Raw genomic sequence first — 16,231 nt, 5'->3', positions numbered from 1 at the left:
AGCTGAGAGCTCCCTGCTGCTGTCCTGTGTCACCTGAGCAAGGGCGCTGGCACGCACTGCTCTCATTAACCATTTAATTAGCAGTGCCTTCAAGCCAGAATGCCTTCCCACTGGAATTTCCAGCTTGTAGGGACGTGCCTTGCTCTCCAAACACCTCATGACTTCCAAAATTTACAGTGGGACTTGTCAGGGCAGACGTTACTTTGTTCCATGTTGGACTGCTGCTAATGCACTCTAGTTTACAGAATCATAAATCACAGAATTGTAGGGGTTGGACGGGACCTCCAGAGATCATCGAGTCCAATCCCTTTGAAAAGCAGGGCCCCTGCAGCAGGCTGCACAGGTAAGCGTCCAGGCGGGTCTTGAATACCTCTGGAGAAGGAGAATCCACAACCTCCCTGGGTTTACACGCTCCATTCTGCAGAAAGCACTTCTAGCTGGTTCTGTTAAGGCCCAAACTGCTTTCTGGGAATACAGACGACTCCTTTGCGAAGCTGGAATCCTCTGCACACACGCAGATCAAGCCGGGCGCAACCCCCATCCCCTCCACGCCCCGCGGACAGGGCGCGGCCGTTGGCGCTCTGAGGCACGGGGCGCCCCGCCGTGGGGCGGGGCGGAGGGCGGTGTGCGGCGGTCCCGTGATGGCGGAGGCGGAGCGGCGGGATCACTCGGCGAGGCTTCCGTCAGCCGCAGTGCTATGGGCAGAGCCATGGGGGTAGCCGGGCTGCTCGTGGGGTTGCTCCTCGTGCCCGCCGTGCTGCTCGGCGGCAGCTTCGGCCGCGGAGAGCCGCCCCCCGATCCGCAGCCGGCGCTGTCCGAGTGGGAGACGGCGTCGGACGCCGTCCCTGAGGACTCGCTGTGGCCGCTGCCGCAGTCGATCCGCACGTCCCGTCTCCGGCTGCAGCTGGCCCCCGAGCGCTTCCAAGTGGTGCACGGCGCCGGCTCCTCGGCGGGGCCGGCCTGCGGACTCCTGCAGGACGCCTTCCGCAGGTGAGGGCAGGCGGCGGGGCGGCGGGGTCGGCGGACGGGCGGGCGGGCTCCGGGAGCGGCGGCGGTTCCCTGAGCTCTGCCCTCCCCGCAGGTATTTCGAGTACATGTTCGGGCGCTCGCGCTGGAGGAAGCCGTACCGAGCGTCGCCGTCCGCGCAAGGGGAGCTGTCGCAGTTGCAGGTGGTGATCGCCTCCTCGGAGCCCGGCTGTGACAGCTTCCCGCACCTCGCGTCCAACGAGGCCTGTGAGTACGGCGGCGGTGTGGTCAGGCTTAACGGCCAGCGCAGAAGTCAGACGGTGATTTATTTTCTTTTCCCTGGAAATAATAGGCTCACGGAGGCTCGTAAGGACACAGCAGCTCATACGTGGTCACGCTGTTGTGAAACTCAGACCATGCCAAGTCATGACATGGTGTTTGATCTCCTCCGCATGAAGTGTTGGGTGAAGGAGCAGCTGAGCTTCTTCACCTGCATCCTGCAATGTTATAAAAATGCTTTCATTCTGTCCACAGATACAAGGCAGGATTAAAAACGTGATGATTACATTGGATTTGTCCTGCTCTGACTCTCCACAGCTGACATCCAGTTTGGAGAAACGCTCTAAAATCAACTCCTAACTACTAAAGAAGTTTCTTATCACGATTATCATAGGAATCAGCATGTTCAGCTTGCCTAGTTCTCTTCTGAGATAATCTTCTGTAGTAGTCTATGCAGTTATGTGGTATCCAGGATACAGATCCTTTGGAAAAGATCCTTTTAATCTTAAGTCATACATCTGCAGCAGAACTAATTCTACCAGGCTTGTTAAAGAATGTACTAATTTTAAATTTACTTAGTTGTCTCTGCACATGTAGTCAAGCAGTGCAATTTTAGTATGCAGACTTGCCACACATTTCTGTACAAATGAGATACAGCAGCAAAATCACTAATGCTTCAGAATTTTTTTTACCCTGGTCAGGTTATTACATTGCTTTACTACTAGCTGAACTTTGGACAACTGTGTGAACTTCAGTTCTTAATGAAAGCTGGTTCTTCTTTTCAGTAAGGAAATTATTCACTTGATGCATTGAGCAGTTTATTTTTTTTTTTTCCTAAACAGAAATGGTATGGTTTGGTCAGTGGCTATCTCACAGTGTAAGAGAGAGCACATGAGAATCTAATGAGGTTTAACAAGGTCGAGTGCAAGATGTTGCACTTGGGCTGAGGCATTCCCAAAGAAGACTGTGAGAAGAACTCATTGAGAGCAGCCCTGCAAAGAAAGACCAGGGGGTCCTGGTGGACAAAAAGCAGTGTGCTCTTGCAGCCCAGAAAGCCATTGATATCTTGGGATGCATCGAAAGAGGGATGGCCAGCAGGGAGAGGGAGGGGATTGGCCCCCAGTATAGGAAGGATGCAGAGCTGCTGGAGCAGGTCCAGAGGAATGCCATGAAGATGATCAGAGACCTCTTCTGTGAAGAAAGGTTGAGGGAGTTGGACTTCTTCAGCTTACAGAAGAGAAGGCTCCAGGGAGACCTTATTGTGGCCTTTGAGTACTTGAAAGGAGCTTACAGGCAGGAGGAGAACTGACTTTATGTACAGTTGATATCAATAAGACAAAGGAGAATGGCTTCAAATTAAAAGAGGGGAGATTTAGATAAGATGGAAGAAATTTTTTACTCAGAGAGTGATGAGGCACTGGCACAGGCTGCCCAGAGGGATTGTGGATACCCCAGTCCCTGGGGGTGTTCAAGATCAGGCTGGATGGGACCCTGGGCAGCATGATCTGCTGTGTGGCAGCCCTGCTCATGGCAGGGCGTTGCAACTAGATGATCTTTAAGGTCCCCTCTAACCTAAGCCATTTTATGATTCTATGATGAGAGTATAGCTGCCTAGTAAAAATACAGGTTACTTGCCCTCCTTCCTGCTGACTTCTTACCTCTTCGTGTAAAAGGTTCGGTTTATCCTTACAAAACTTGTTGTGCTGCATTCATGTAAGATATATGTTGAGGAAAAACAGTTGCTATCTCAAAAGCAGATCACCAACTGGCCTAAAGTTTACCACAGAAAGAAAAAATAACAAGCCAGCAAGAAAAAAAAGGCCCCAGAAAACACATAGAGATTGTATCCATCTTCTGTTTCTTTCCCCAAACTTCCAATATGTACAGAATTGTCTCTAGGTTAAAATGAAAAACTAAATACTTTCTTCGTGTCCTTTATTGCTTCTCTCTGATAGATTTGTTTGGTGTTCAAACCAATTAGTTTGTAACCAACTGTTCTTACAGTCTGAGGCGTATCCAACAAACTGTTATGCAACAATTAGCCCTCTAAGATTTTTGTCTTTAATAGAGTTGGCTGAATTATCTCATATGGAAAAAAAATGAAATGACTTGTGTTTTTTATATCTCTGGTACTTTATGCACAGCAAGGGGTTACTATGGATCCCTTCAGATACTATTGTCCATTTTACTTACCTTTCTTCATCTTACTCATGCCATAGAGACTCTCATTAGATGGTCTGACGTTTTTGTTACTTTGTAATTAGATCTTTCTAAGAGATATTGCTAAAAATGTAATATGTAAGCATAAAGTAACTCAAGTGAGTGTAAAAGGAGAAGTGCATTTCTGTGGTTATGTCTGGCTTAGTTACTCAACCCCATTGCCTGCTTACTAAATGCAAAAGCATCATTTAATGTGTGTAAAAATCAATTAAGCTAAAATAGGCTGGTATTGTGGCCTTAAAAATTCAACATCGTTGTTTTTCAGAACCATATTTGTTTTAGCATCTTATTAATTATGGCCTCTGATGGGGAGCTTGCATTGTTTTGGGAGCATGTATAAAAATGAAAAATATCTGCACAGTATCACCATTAAAAAGAGCATTTGTTTGAATTACAAAGGAAAAGTAGAGGGGAAAAAAAAAAAGGAATCTTGGATATCGTACTGCCTGATAATGTCTTAGCAATCTTTGCCTTCTCGAGGAATAACTCTTTTTTCCTCTCTTTAGATCATTTAACTGTAACTGAGCCTGTGGCTATACTGAAAGCAGATGAGGTATGGGGAGCTTTAAGAGGTAAGCTGTTTTTGTTCTAAGCTTATACAGACCGCATAGCAGAGTAGGAACCAGCTGACCACTGAGACTTGCCCTCATTCAGTCCTTCATGGGAGGCAAACTTGGGCGTAGGGGGCAAAAGGTACCAAAATGAGCACTTCACGCTCTCTCAATCTGTGTGCTCAGTGACCCAGATCCAGTGGCACACCGTAACTGCATGCTTGCTGTATTTGAAATCAACCAGGCCAACCAAATCCTGAGTAGTAAAAGTGTCAACAAATTGTTCTGTGACTGCACAAATAACAACATGCAGGTCACCGTCACCAAGAAGACCATGATGCTGAAGTCTCAGTCTGCTTTTCTTAGTGGAACATTATTTAAATTAGCAATTTTTTAATGCTAAATTGGGAACTTGACCTGTTCCAGAAATGACAGGAATGAATGTCTGGTGTTACCATACGTATCTTCCGTACTCTCTGTCACTATCATCCTGTCAAAGATTAATTTGGTACATCTGAGCCATGATGGTAATATTCAGTGCTTGTGTACAATGGAGAGTTTGAACTGTTTTCTCTTTGTACTTTGTTAACTTTATTGTTTCAGCAACAAAGGTGAATGTGATAACAAGAAAGAAATTCAGTAATAAGGCACTCATTCTTGCTATGTGAATTCCTGTAAATAATTTGGGTCTTGTTTTTTAACTAAAATTTTAAGGAATAGCAGTGAGTTGTACACCAGATTCCTTTCTTTGATTTTTTTTCCAGGTTTGGAAACTTTCAGTCAGTTGGTTCATGAAGATGATTATGGAAGTGTAAGTATAGATGTTAACTGAATACACAGTCTGATAAGAGACAGCCACATTCTGTATTAGGTATTTTTCAAGGAGCAGTAGATCTGCAAGTTTCATTAATTACTTTTTCAGAAAATAACATTTGGAAAGCTGTTAACAAACTGGGAAATATTTTATGTTTGTAACGATGAACATAAATTGGGAATTCTAATTCTCACATCTCATTTTTATAGTTTCTTATCAATGAATCCGAAATCTATGACTTCCCGAGGTTTGCACACAGAGGAATCTTACTTGACACTTCAAGGCACTATTTGCCATTGAAATCTATTCTCACAAACCTGGTAAGTGGACTTGTATCATTAATGGTCATGTGTATCATTAATAAGGAAGACTTCTTGTTGTATTTTATTCACTAAAGTAGGTAGCAACTGATCTTGGTATGAAATGAGAACATGGCTAACATCTGAAAGGACAGAGTGAACTTTTCTAAGTGGAGGTCAGAGTCTGTGCTGGATATGAATTGAATGGGCAGATGGAGTGATTAGTAGTTTGTTGAGGAGGCTGGGTTTTTGTGCACCTTGGTTTTTTGGGATTTGCTGCTGCCTAAACCAGCAAAGATATTTCCTGGAAGCATGTTTTGACACATCTGTCAGCAACCAGCATAGGGGAGACCCTGCAATCACTAATTGGAGTGCCAGTGGTTGCAGGAAGACTACAGTCTTTTAAACAAACTTGTAGTCAATTCTTAATTTGCTAGGAGTGAGTCAGTGATGAAATACAAATGGAGGCAAATTCTAATATGTTCATTGTGAGCTGATTTTTTTCACTACTTCTTTTCAAAAAAAAAAAAAAAAAGAGAAAGTAATAAAATTTCTATGAAGAGCTTATGTAGAGTAAGAAATGCGTATTCTCATTCTCACTTGATGAGAATGTCAGGGATTTGTCTAATTCAGCACCGGAAGCTGTGGGTTTTCTTACTTCATACTGCCGTATTTTCTCTTAAAGTACTTGCAACAGGTCTTGTGTGGTTGAAGTGGAGGAGTCTTATTTTGAATGAGGGAATATGCAGTTTCCTGGCTTGTCTGTCCTGTTTTTCTAGGACAAAATTTTCTTAGGTACTTCCCTTCTGTGTTCCAGAATTTTGTAGATGGACAAAAAGAGAGTGCAGGTAAAACCAGCTTTTATTTCTGAGGTTGTCCTTGAGCTGCACTTGGAGCTAGCCCCTCCATGAGTATTTACAACTTGTTTTTACCTGTAATATCATTCCATGCTCAGCAGTTAGGTTTGTGTGGGTAGTCATATACAACTGGGAATGTTCCAGCAATTCAGGTAGTTCCTGTGTCAATATTTGTTGTTTTTTCTGAAAGAGCAGATGTATGCCTGAACTGTAACTTGACTTTTGAGACTTGAGTTTCTAATCATTTTTTAATTTTTGAAACTGTTTCTCTTCCATTTTTTCTTTCCTTAAATTGTGCCTGTGGTTCAGCTACTTTCTCTGAGCTATGTTTTATGCCATTTTACTAGTTAAAGAAAAAGTGTGCTTTTTCTCTTCTGTGGCTGCTTGAGTCCAGACTAGCCTAATTAATAGCAGCAGTAATCCCTTCACTGACATGTGGTAATTAGATGCTTAAGGCAGCAGTTTAAGTATATTTCCTGTTTGTGTCTGACTACTGTGCTGTATCACAAGGAAGGGCATTGTCCTTGGGGAGGGAGGGGTTGGGGGAGGATCAGGAAGTGTAATTTTTATGTGGAAAGTTGTGAGTCGGTAAAGATGCATGAAGACAAGCAATAATAATTCAGTTGCTTTAGAAAATTCAGCTTGGATGAAGAAAAGGGAAAAGATGGATTGTACAAGCAATTGGAAGCAACTATGTTGTAATTACTTGTCCCAGAAGAATACAAATTCCTTCCAGCATACATACAACATGTCCAGTGACTCTGATAAACTTATGTAACTCATAATATGTGTGTAAGTGCCCATCTGGAGTCATGATTCTATAATGAATGTGTTTACGTTTATATTCATAATGAACAATTTACAAAATAGAAGTACTGGCACTACACTGACTGAAAAATGCAGAGTTTATTTTGCCTGCATTTGAAATGCATTCTGAGGTGGTTATTGTCACATGAGGGTGTAATCAATAGTAGGAATTTAGTTTTCAAGTATAAAGTATTTAGGTAGAAAAATGTAAGCCTTCCTATAAGCTGAAATAGCTGATCATTTATAGACAATCAGCCAGATGAGTTGAGAAGTGGAAAAAATTCACAAGAATTTATAGCTGTTCCCCTTCTATCAGCATAGCGTGATCAATTGCTTAATGACAGAACTGCAGCAAATAGGCAGAAAAGGAAGTAAGTGATATAAAGTGCATTTTGGTGTTTACTTCTAAGTTTAAGTGAAAAATGGTATGCTTTTGCTTTCTTTTAGTCGTTGTGCTAGGTGTCTAGGGTGTACTGGGACAAGACTATCTTTTTTACATAGGTTTTCTGTGAAAGTAAAATGCTTGAGTGGACTTTCTTGCATTGTATGTTACAGGATGCCATGGCTTTTAACAAGTTCAATGTTCTCCACTGGCACATAGTAGATGATCAGTCATTTCCTTACCAGAGTATTTCTTTTCCTGAGCTTAGTAACAAGGTGAGTAGACATCTTTGGAGTACAATGGGAGGGCAGAAATCTGGCATATTTCATGAAAACCAAATGCGGACACAAGAACCTATACGTGGTTGATTACATCTCCCTTGGCCTATTGTGAAACAGGGTTACCCACCATCTGTATGTTTGCATTAGTAATGAATGTAATGTTATGAGGGTCCTTTGTTTCAGAATCAGTGATGAAGAGATGAAGGGAAAGTCAAATTTGCTTCTTTGTATAAATAGACAACCCTTATCTACTAAAAAACCTGATGGTATAATGTTATGTAAACTTTGTCTAAATATGTACACTTCACAGGGGGCTTACTCTTACAACCATGTCTATACTCCTACTGACGTCCATCTGGTGATCGAGTATGCCCGATTAAGAGGCATTAGAGTTATCCCAGAGTTTGATACCCCAGGACACACACAGTCTTGGGGAAAAGGTATGTCGAAGAAAGTATTAATGATTAAAAGATAGTGATGAGTAAAGTGCAGCATAATATTCCTATATGGAAGTAAGTGGGCTTGTTAAAAGCAGCTTTTGAAGTACTTCGAAAGGCGTTTGGGAAGAGGTAAGCGAGAAGAATCAGTGAGACCTTTAAGACCTTAGATGTGAGAGAAGCAAAAGTGAGTAGAGGAAGCTGAAACTGAGCAGTCATTTCCTGTGCAAGGTGTGTGTGCAAAAACTATGTATATTCTATCTGCTTTGGTTTCATATTGATGTTTTCACCCCATACAGTCATCTTGAGCTTAGAGTAATAAGGCAGAGGCTAGAAATAGTGAGCTGCTGTCCCTGGAGATGATCTTTTCTTTCATAGTGACCGATGTTTCTGTTTGCTAGTGAAGTCATGCTCTGCTGGTGTACAAAATGTAGCTTACGTACAAAAATGCTTACTTTACTCTGTTTTCTAGATTTCAAACTAGTAGTATTTTTATTGCTAGTGTTCAGAGTTTTAGTGATTACCTGTACTGAGAGACCAGGAAACCTTGCGCCTTGATTCAAGATGTATGAACTGCAGTTAAGCTGCAGTTTTTTTGCTAGACTGAGAATTGTATAGCTTTTTCTAGTCCTTTTAGCTACAGGATGAGTCTTGTGCTCATCATATGGGAAGCATGGCCAGAACACTGGAAGATGCTTCAGGCTCTTTCTCACTTACTTGACAGGAGAAGGAAATGAGCAACATAGAAGTTGAACTGGTAAACACTTTTTCTGAATCTTTCTCCTTATGTAGTCTTGGTTGTTAGGAAGCATTAGGGGATGCCATCCAGAGGGGTTCTGGACAGGTTTTAGAGGTGGCCCATGCCAACCTCATGAAGCTCAACAAGGTTAAGTGCAAGGTCCTGCACCTGGGTCAAGGCAATCTCAAGCACAGATATCAGGTTGGGCAGAGAATGGCTTGGGAGCAGTCCTGAGGAGAAGGATTTGGGAGTGTTGATTGATAAAAGATTCAACATGAACTGGCAGTGTGTGCTTGCAGCCCAGAAGGCCAACCATATCCTGGGTTACATCAGGAGAAGTGTGACCAGCAGGTCAAGGGAGGTGATTCTGCTCCTCTACTCTGCTCTTGTGAGACTCCACCTGGAGCACTGTGTCCAGTTCTAGTGCCACCAACACAAGAAGGACATGGAATTGTTAGAGCAGGTCTAGAGGAAGAGGGCCACAGAGATGATGAGAAGGCTGAAGCACCTCCTCTACAAGGACAGGCTGAGAGAGCTGGGGCTCTTCAGCCTGGAGAAGAGAAGGCTTGGAGGAGACCTTACAGCATCCTTCCAGTACCTGAAGGGGGCCTACAGGAAAGCTGGGGAGGGACTTCTTATAAGGGCATGTAGTGACAGGATGAGGGGAATTGGTTTTAAACAGAAAGAATAGATTTAGACTAGATACCAGGAAGAAATTCCTTACTGTGAGGGTGGTGAGACACTGGAACAGGTTGCCCAATGAGGTTGTGGATGCCCCCTCCCTGGAAGCATTCAAGGCCAGGCTGGTTGGGGCTTTGAGCAACCTGGTCTTGAGGGAGGTGTCCCTGCCTATAGTAGGGGGTTGGAGCTAGATGATCTTAAAGGTCCCTGCCAACCAAACCATTCTATGATTCTGTGATTAACAAAAGCCAGACGCTTACCAGTGGCTTGCCTAGATGTAGGTGAACTGACCTGTAGTCAGATGAAGAGCAAGATTCAGCTCACTTGTCTTTAATGAGCTGGTTCTGATAGTTTCTTGTATGATAGTTTTTCAGTATAGCTAAAGCTGGATTTGCCCATTAACATGAGTACTACAGCTGTGCTTCCCCTGCATATAATTCGAAGTATTGGAGAGAGGCCTAAAGTCATGCAAGATGGGTAGGTGAAGGAGTGTATAACTAGCACTCTGCTTGGGTGAATGTGCTTGGAGTAGAAAACATGCAGCTGAGAAGATGCTGCTGCTGCAACTGTGTAAACTGAATATAGAAATCATAGAATCCTTAGAGTTGGAAGGGACCTTTAAAGGTCATCTAGTCCAACTCCCCTGCCATGAACAGGGACATGCACAGCTGGATCAGGTTGCGCAGGGCCAGCTGATCCAGCCTGGCCTTGAAAGCCCCTAGGGATGGGGTGTCAACCACATCTCTGGGCAACCTATTCTAGTGCCTCACCACCCTCACTTTAAAAGACTTTTTCTTGTATCCAGCCTAAATCTATCCTCTTTAAGCTTGAAGCCATTTCCCTTTGCTCTTTCACCACAGACCCTGCTTGCTTCTAATTGGCATATTTCCTAAATCTCTTAAAGCTTTGTTATTCAAGTTGTCATCCAGGAGTTGATTTCTAGGTGGTGGAGTATGTTGTATAAATGTGTGGTTTTAAATCAGAAGTTTAAAAGTTAGAGTCTTCATTTTCAGTTAGAGGGTTCTTCAACTTTGGGCAAAATTGTTTTACCTTGCCTCTATTCAATTTCATATGGAATAGGTGAGCACTTCAGTAATGAATATTAACCTTCGTAATATGAGTGAACTACTTCCTGGTAGCAGAGGTAGCACGCCAGTATGGAACTGAATATCCTCTATTAACTGTTTCTATTAGGTCAGAAAGATCTTCTCACCCCATGTTACAGTGGAGAACGGCCAAGTGGGTCCTTTGGACCTGTAAATCCCATTTTGAATTCAACTTATGACTTCATGGCTACATTATTCAAAGAAATCAGCAGTGTATTTCCTGATGCCTACATCCACCTGGGAGGAGATGAAGTGAGCTTCGATTGTTGGTATGGTCACAGTTCAAAAAAATAAATAGCCAGTGCCTCTTAAACTTGCCTAAATCCATCAGTTGTGAGATGGTTTTCTCTGCTTATCCCAAAGATATTCTGTTGTCCTGCTTCTGTAAGAATTTATAGGCGGAGCATTTTCAACAAGCAAGTGTTGTAGGAGTTACAATTGTGCAGAATTTTGTTTCGACTATTTGTGTTTCATGTATGTTGGGATACTCTAAAGGATTTCTTTATGAAAACTAACTATTCAGAAGAGAGAACAGTTATGAGAGTTCAGCGCTATAGAAGACCATTAATGCTGAAGTTATTTGTGTTAAAGGAAAGCCAGTCCTTTCCATTGAGCCCCGCCTTATAGAAAATCTGCTAATATTAAGAATTACAGTACTGACCCTTGTGTGCTTACATTACAAGTACTGCATACATTAATACAGTTCTTCAAGTTGTGGATTTTGGCTATTTTTAAGTCTTTCTGATGGAGTAACTAATAATAATACAGAATTCAGAGCTGATGTAATAGGATTAGCATTCAAATTGATCCTAGTTAGTATTTGTGGATTCTCTTGAGGAAACAAATCTGAACACTCAGAACTTGCTTTAATTTTTGAAGTAGAGACAAGTTCTGTCAAATGCTTCAATACAAAGTGTTGGTTTGTTTTAAGGGAGTTCTTTTCATGTTTGATTCTTAATGTAACTCCTGCAGATACCCTGGTGCTCCTTGGCTGCTTAGTTTCCGGACCTGCTGGCAATTTTCCCACAAAATGACAGAGGCACCAGGATCCCCAGAGCTCTTAGGAGCTTGAGGAGCCCTGCCAGAAGCTGCTCCAGGGCAGGGACTCCAGTAGCTTTCCCAGAGAATTAGGACTATTGGCTTTGTTTCAAATCATGATTAAATTTGGTTTCAAAAGACCTAAATCGTATTATTCCGCTACTACTGCTCTGTTGTGCATTTAAGGCTGTGACATGTCTAAGGCATCTGTTAATGTACTGTGTGTGGATAAAACAAATTGGGAAATAAGGTTTAAAGCAAATAAAAAAATAATTCTTCTGATTTATTTTTTTCTATTTAAGGAAATCTAACCCTGAAGTGAAAGAATTCATGAAGAAGCAAGGATTTGGCACTGACTATGCTAAACTGGAATCATACTATATTCAGAAGTACGTGCTTAATTTTTAATTCCTGCCCAGCTTTTCATACCTGCTATCTGAGGGGGATGTCAGGGTGCAGATATGTAAGCTATTTTAGGACCGTATTATAGTTTTCAAAAATTCTTATGCATGGGGTACGTCACAGTTTCTTTCCTATTATTACACTGAATGTAGAGTTTTCATCTTTAAAATGTGGGACAGAATGAGGATACGTAGGGTCATTCTAAACACACTATGAATGTGTTGGTATCTTTAAACAAGGTGTACTAAAATGTCAGTAAACAAGGTGGGGGGAGAAAATCAAAAGATTTTTGCAGACATCTATTGATTTTTCTTAAGTGGCATAAACTTCAACATCTTTTTGAGTTACTGACAGTTCTGTACAGAAGTCTGTGTTAATATACATGCCTATCCTTATACATACGTTCTTCTAGAAAGAACACTGAAGGCTAAAATGAGAGAAGTCTGGCTTCTTTAGGTCCCTTATGAACAAAAACGTGCAGTGTGCATTAGAGTAGGAAATACTGCTGTGTTGGGTGTCTGTATTTGAGCTGCTTGAAGTTCACTGGCATGATCTTATTTCTAAATCCTAGGATTTTGGATATTGTTTCCTCCTATAACAAAGGATACATGGTCTGGCAGGAAGTATTTGATAACAAAGCAGAGGTAAGATGGAAAAGTAAATAGGATACTCTCATAAAACAACACAGTATTGTGGGAGGCTTCCAAAATAGACTACTCAGTAGTTTTGGTTGTGTTTTGTAAGCGTTTAAAGGAAGTCTGTGGACTTCCAATGGACAATACATACCAGTAAGTCTGCTCAGGTGTGGAGCCTAACTTGGAATTACCATTTATTTAATAGGTAAAATACGTGAAACAAGAACAGCAGCATTGCAGCACTTTCTTCAAAGTAGGAGTAGATAATATCACTTAATGTAGAGCATGAGTAAAGAGTAGGAAAGTTTCTTTGCTGTCTTATATACGTTAAGTTTTCTCAGGTAACAGCACACCTAGACTTGTAACACCAGGTGCTCAGCTTTTAGAAGTTGTCAGGTAGCTGGTGCATGTAGGAGCCATCTCAGAGATCTGACTGTCTATAATCTGTACTTCACTCTAATGTGAACTGTGCTTAAAACTAACAGATTGTTAGCTTTAGACAAAAGTTAGCTTCCAGTGTGCTCCTTTTCAAAGCAAAATGCCCCCCTACAAGTTTTGAAATCTGTTATTGTTTTTTTTTTTTCCTGTCAACAGCAATTATGATCGTCTTTCACGTTGGTTTTAATTATTTTTATTTCTCCCTTCTAGCTGAAACCAGACACTGTAGTTGAAGTGTGGATGGCAAATAACTACGCTCACGAACTGAGCAGTGTCACTAAAGCAGGGTTTACTGCTATCCTGGCAGCTCCCTGGTATTTGGACTACATTAGTTATGGACAAGACTGGACAAAATACTACCGTGTTGAACCACTTAACTTCCCTGGTTTGTTACTTTTTTTTATGATTGTTCTGTGCATGAATGTATTTGGTTCATAATAAGGCGTAAATTGAATAGATAAGGCTATTTAGAGGTGCATGCAGTTGGTATGATCAAATTCTCTATAATCAAAGGTCTTGAGCATTTTCCAGAGTTGTGGCAACAAACGAAAAAAAAAAAATGCAGCTTCCTGTTTCTCAAGTGGAGAAGCATCAGTTCCTCCAACATGTGGCACTGGTGTATGTGTGAAACAGGAAGCTAGACTGAATGAACAGGCGTGACATGCATTAGTGACAACAAAACAGCTGATGATGGACAGACAGTTAACTTGTATTTTGAAGCAACCTCATGCAGTGTTAGACTGATAAAGAAAAAGGTATATTCTCTCCCTCTGGCTGAAGATGATAGTCAGAACTTTTCCTGTTTCGTAGGCTTTCTTTTTATGCCAAGTGTTAGTGAGAACATCTGAGTTCCACAGCTTCTTCAGGAAATGTTCTGTGTGTAGTAGAGGGAGCAGTTTGAATGAGAACTTGAATCCCTTAAGAGTGTCTAAAGGATGGAAGATAAAAGTTATAATCTTTTCTGCCACAGAAGGGAAATGTGTTCTCCAGGCAAATGAGCTAGTCATCCTCACATTCAACTACCAAAATGCTAAGTTTGTATTCAGGACAGATATGTTATGTGATTAAAAATAAGGAACAACTGAAGAGCAGTCCTGAGTATTGAAAAAAAAAAAAAAAATTGTGATACATGCCCATGTCCTGGACAAATAGAAATTCCAACTTTCTGCTTTGAATACAGGATCTGAAAAACAGAAAAAGCTCTTAATAGGTGGAGAAGCTTGCCTGTGGGGAGAATACGTGGATGCAACTAACCTCACACCAAGACTATGGTATGAACTTCCTTGTATTTTAGAAAGCTACAAGGAGAGTGAATTAATCAAACAGTACTGTATGTTGGTAGTAACAGTGCTAGAGTTCTATACTCAGCCTAAGCAGCTTTAAAAATTGATGTTCCTGGGTAAAAGACCTGATATTTACAACTTTTATCCATTCTTGGTTGGAGGCTGTATCTCCTCTAAAAGTCAGTGTATCTTCACAGGCCTCGGGCAAGTGCTGTAGGGGAAAGACTTTGGAGCAGCAGAAATGTGACCAACTTGCAGGATGCCTATAAAAGACTGACTAACCACCGATGCCGCATGCTCAGGTAAGATCAGTGGTTCTAGTAAACCTGTGGCTCTCAAGCCTTAGAGCTAGTGGAGTTGAAGTACAGGCATAATTTGCTGTCTCTGAAATGAAGGGAAGCTAGCAGACTAATCTGATCATATAGATATCATCCCAAGTGTTTCAGTATCCTCAGAAGGGGAAAAACAGTTACATTAAGACAGGAGTTCAAAAGATTCTTGCAGGTAACATTCTCAAAACCATGAACCCTCTTCACTGAAATGCAAGAACTTACCTCTGTTCCGCTTTCTTCTAAAGAAAAGACATACTCCATGACTGACTTATTTCACACTATGAAAGAAAATTAGTGCCATTTAGTTTTTTAGTAGTCCATGGCAAACCATAGAAAATTCCAACCATGAGAAGGATTTTGAGATATATACAGATCTGGTGTTCAGAGGACAGGATACATGGCAATTACAATCAGCACTCAAAATTCAAGCACTCTCCTCAGATTCTTGTAGATACCTCAGCATGTGCTTTGTTGGCACATAAACTCATGGTGAATACTGACTGTTAGAAAAAAAAAAAACCTTGCTTTAAGGACATGTCCTCCTTAAAAGTACTGCTTTTATGTAGGCTTTAAACCAGAAGGATGGTAGAGAAATCATCCCATTTCCATTGGCTAAATGATCAATCCTTCTGTCTGCAGTTATGCTGCCTTTCATTGGACCTTCCATGAGATTTCCTGACTTCTGTTTGAACCCCAAAGAGCTGATTTTATTAATCAAGCTGTTAGAAAAGTTTAGAAAGTGGGCAAAGGACTATGTCCCTGATACCATTTTTGTGCATAGAATATGTATATGCAGACAGTGGTGGTTTCAGCAGGCTCAGGAGCCTTTCCAAATAAAAAAGCTCTGGCTTGCTGCACGTATCAGATTACCAGGCAGAGAGTGAAGGAGCAGGCAGAAACTTTCTAACAGCTAAATCACAGTCAGTGGAAGAACAATAGCTCTTCTAATCTAAGGGAAAGGTTACTGCTACTGAAATTGCACTGTAAAAGCAGTAGCTTCCATTCATGTCTGAACTCAGCTTCCAGTAGCGAGGAGTTGAATGAAAATGACATAATCAGAGCTGCATGCAAAGGAAATATTAGTCTGAGAGGGGAGTGTGCCATGCTGTCTTGTGTTTTCATATTCATTACTCATCTTAAAAGCAATGGATTTTACAGAAGAGCAAGACCACCAGCCCCAAAGTTAGCCTTTTTCAGCTCATTTTCTAGTATTCTGGTAGGTTCACCTGAAACAAGGTTACTGTATTTGGCTTGGTCACCAAAATGCAATCTACAGAATAGGGCCCTTTTTTACTAAGTAGGCAGTCCATTTTGTTTACATAAAGCAGATTAAAACTGACTGCTCTTATCTCTGTTCCTTCCTAAACCACTAGCCTAAACCACTTCCTAAACCACTATTTGATTTATTCATACATACTTGACTTTATTTTAACAGCAGAGGCATAGCAGCTGAGCCTCTTTTTGTTGGCTATTGTCCCCATGAAGCAAGATGGCGGTGACTGCTTTGGAGACCACCACTCATCAACCTGAAGTGCCTCTGAGGTGTGAAGATGTGTACATGTGGTTTGATTGTTGAACCAAAAATATTTTAACTTTTAAAATAAAGGTATTTCACATGCTTGCTGGAGTAGACTTTTTTTTTTTTAATCTAGGATGATGAGGTTAGTTCCATATCAATACTTAA

At 41.5% G+C, this 16,231-nt stretch overlaps 1 protein-coding gene across 1 annotated transcript; it reads left to right on the top strand.

The window, feature by feature from the left end:
* The first annotated feature begins 666 nt into the window (after positions 1-666).
* Positions 667-16,165, top strand: HEXB (hexosaminidase subunit beta). Its single transcript, XM_424791.8, has 14 exons — positions 667-990; positions 1,082-1,233; positions 3,972-4,037; positions 4,781-4,827; positions 5,040-5,150; positions 7,349-7,450; positions 7,767-7,896; positions 10,508-10,688; positions 11,760-11,846; positions 12,431-12,503; positions 13,143-13,317; positions 14,113-14,203; positions 14,413-14,517; positions 15,983-16,165. Exons 1-14 carry the CDS (start codon positions 698-700, stop codon positions 16,044-16,046), a joined length of 1,677 nt encoding a protein of 558 aa, XP_424791.3. The 5' UTR covers positions 667-697; the 3' UTR covers positions 16,047-16,165.
* Positions 16,166-16,231: the final 66 nt, after the last annotated feature.

This window comes from Gallus gallus, chromosome Z, assembly GCF_016699485.2.
Source record: "Gallus gallus isolate bGalGal1 chromosome Z, bGalGal1.mat.broiler.GRCg7b, whole genome shotgun sequence".
Classification (NCBI taxonomy): domain Eukaryota; kingdom Metazoa; phylum Chordata; class Aves; order Galliformes; family Phasianidae; genus Gallus; species Gallus gallus.
This window is presented reverse-complemented; position numbering and strand designations above follow the sequence as displayed.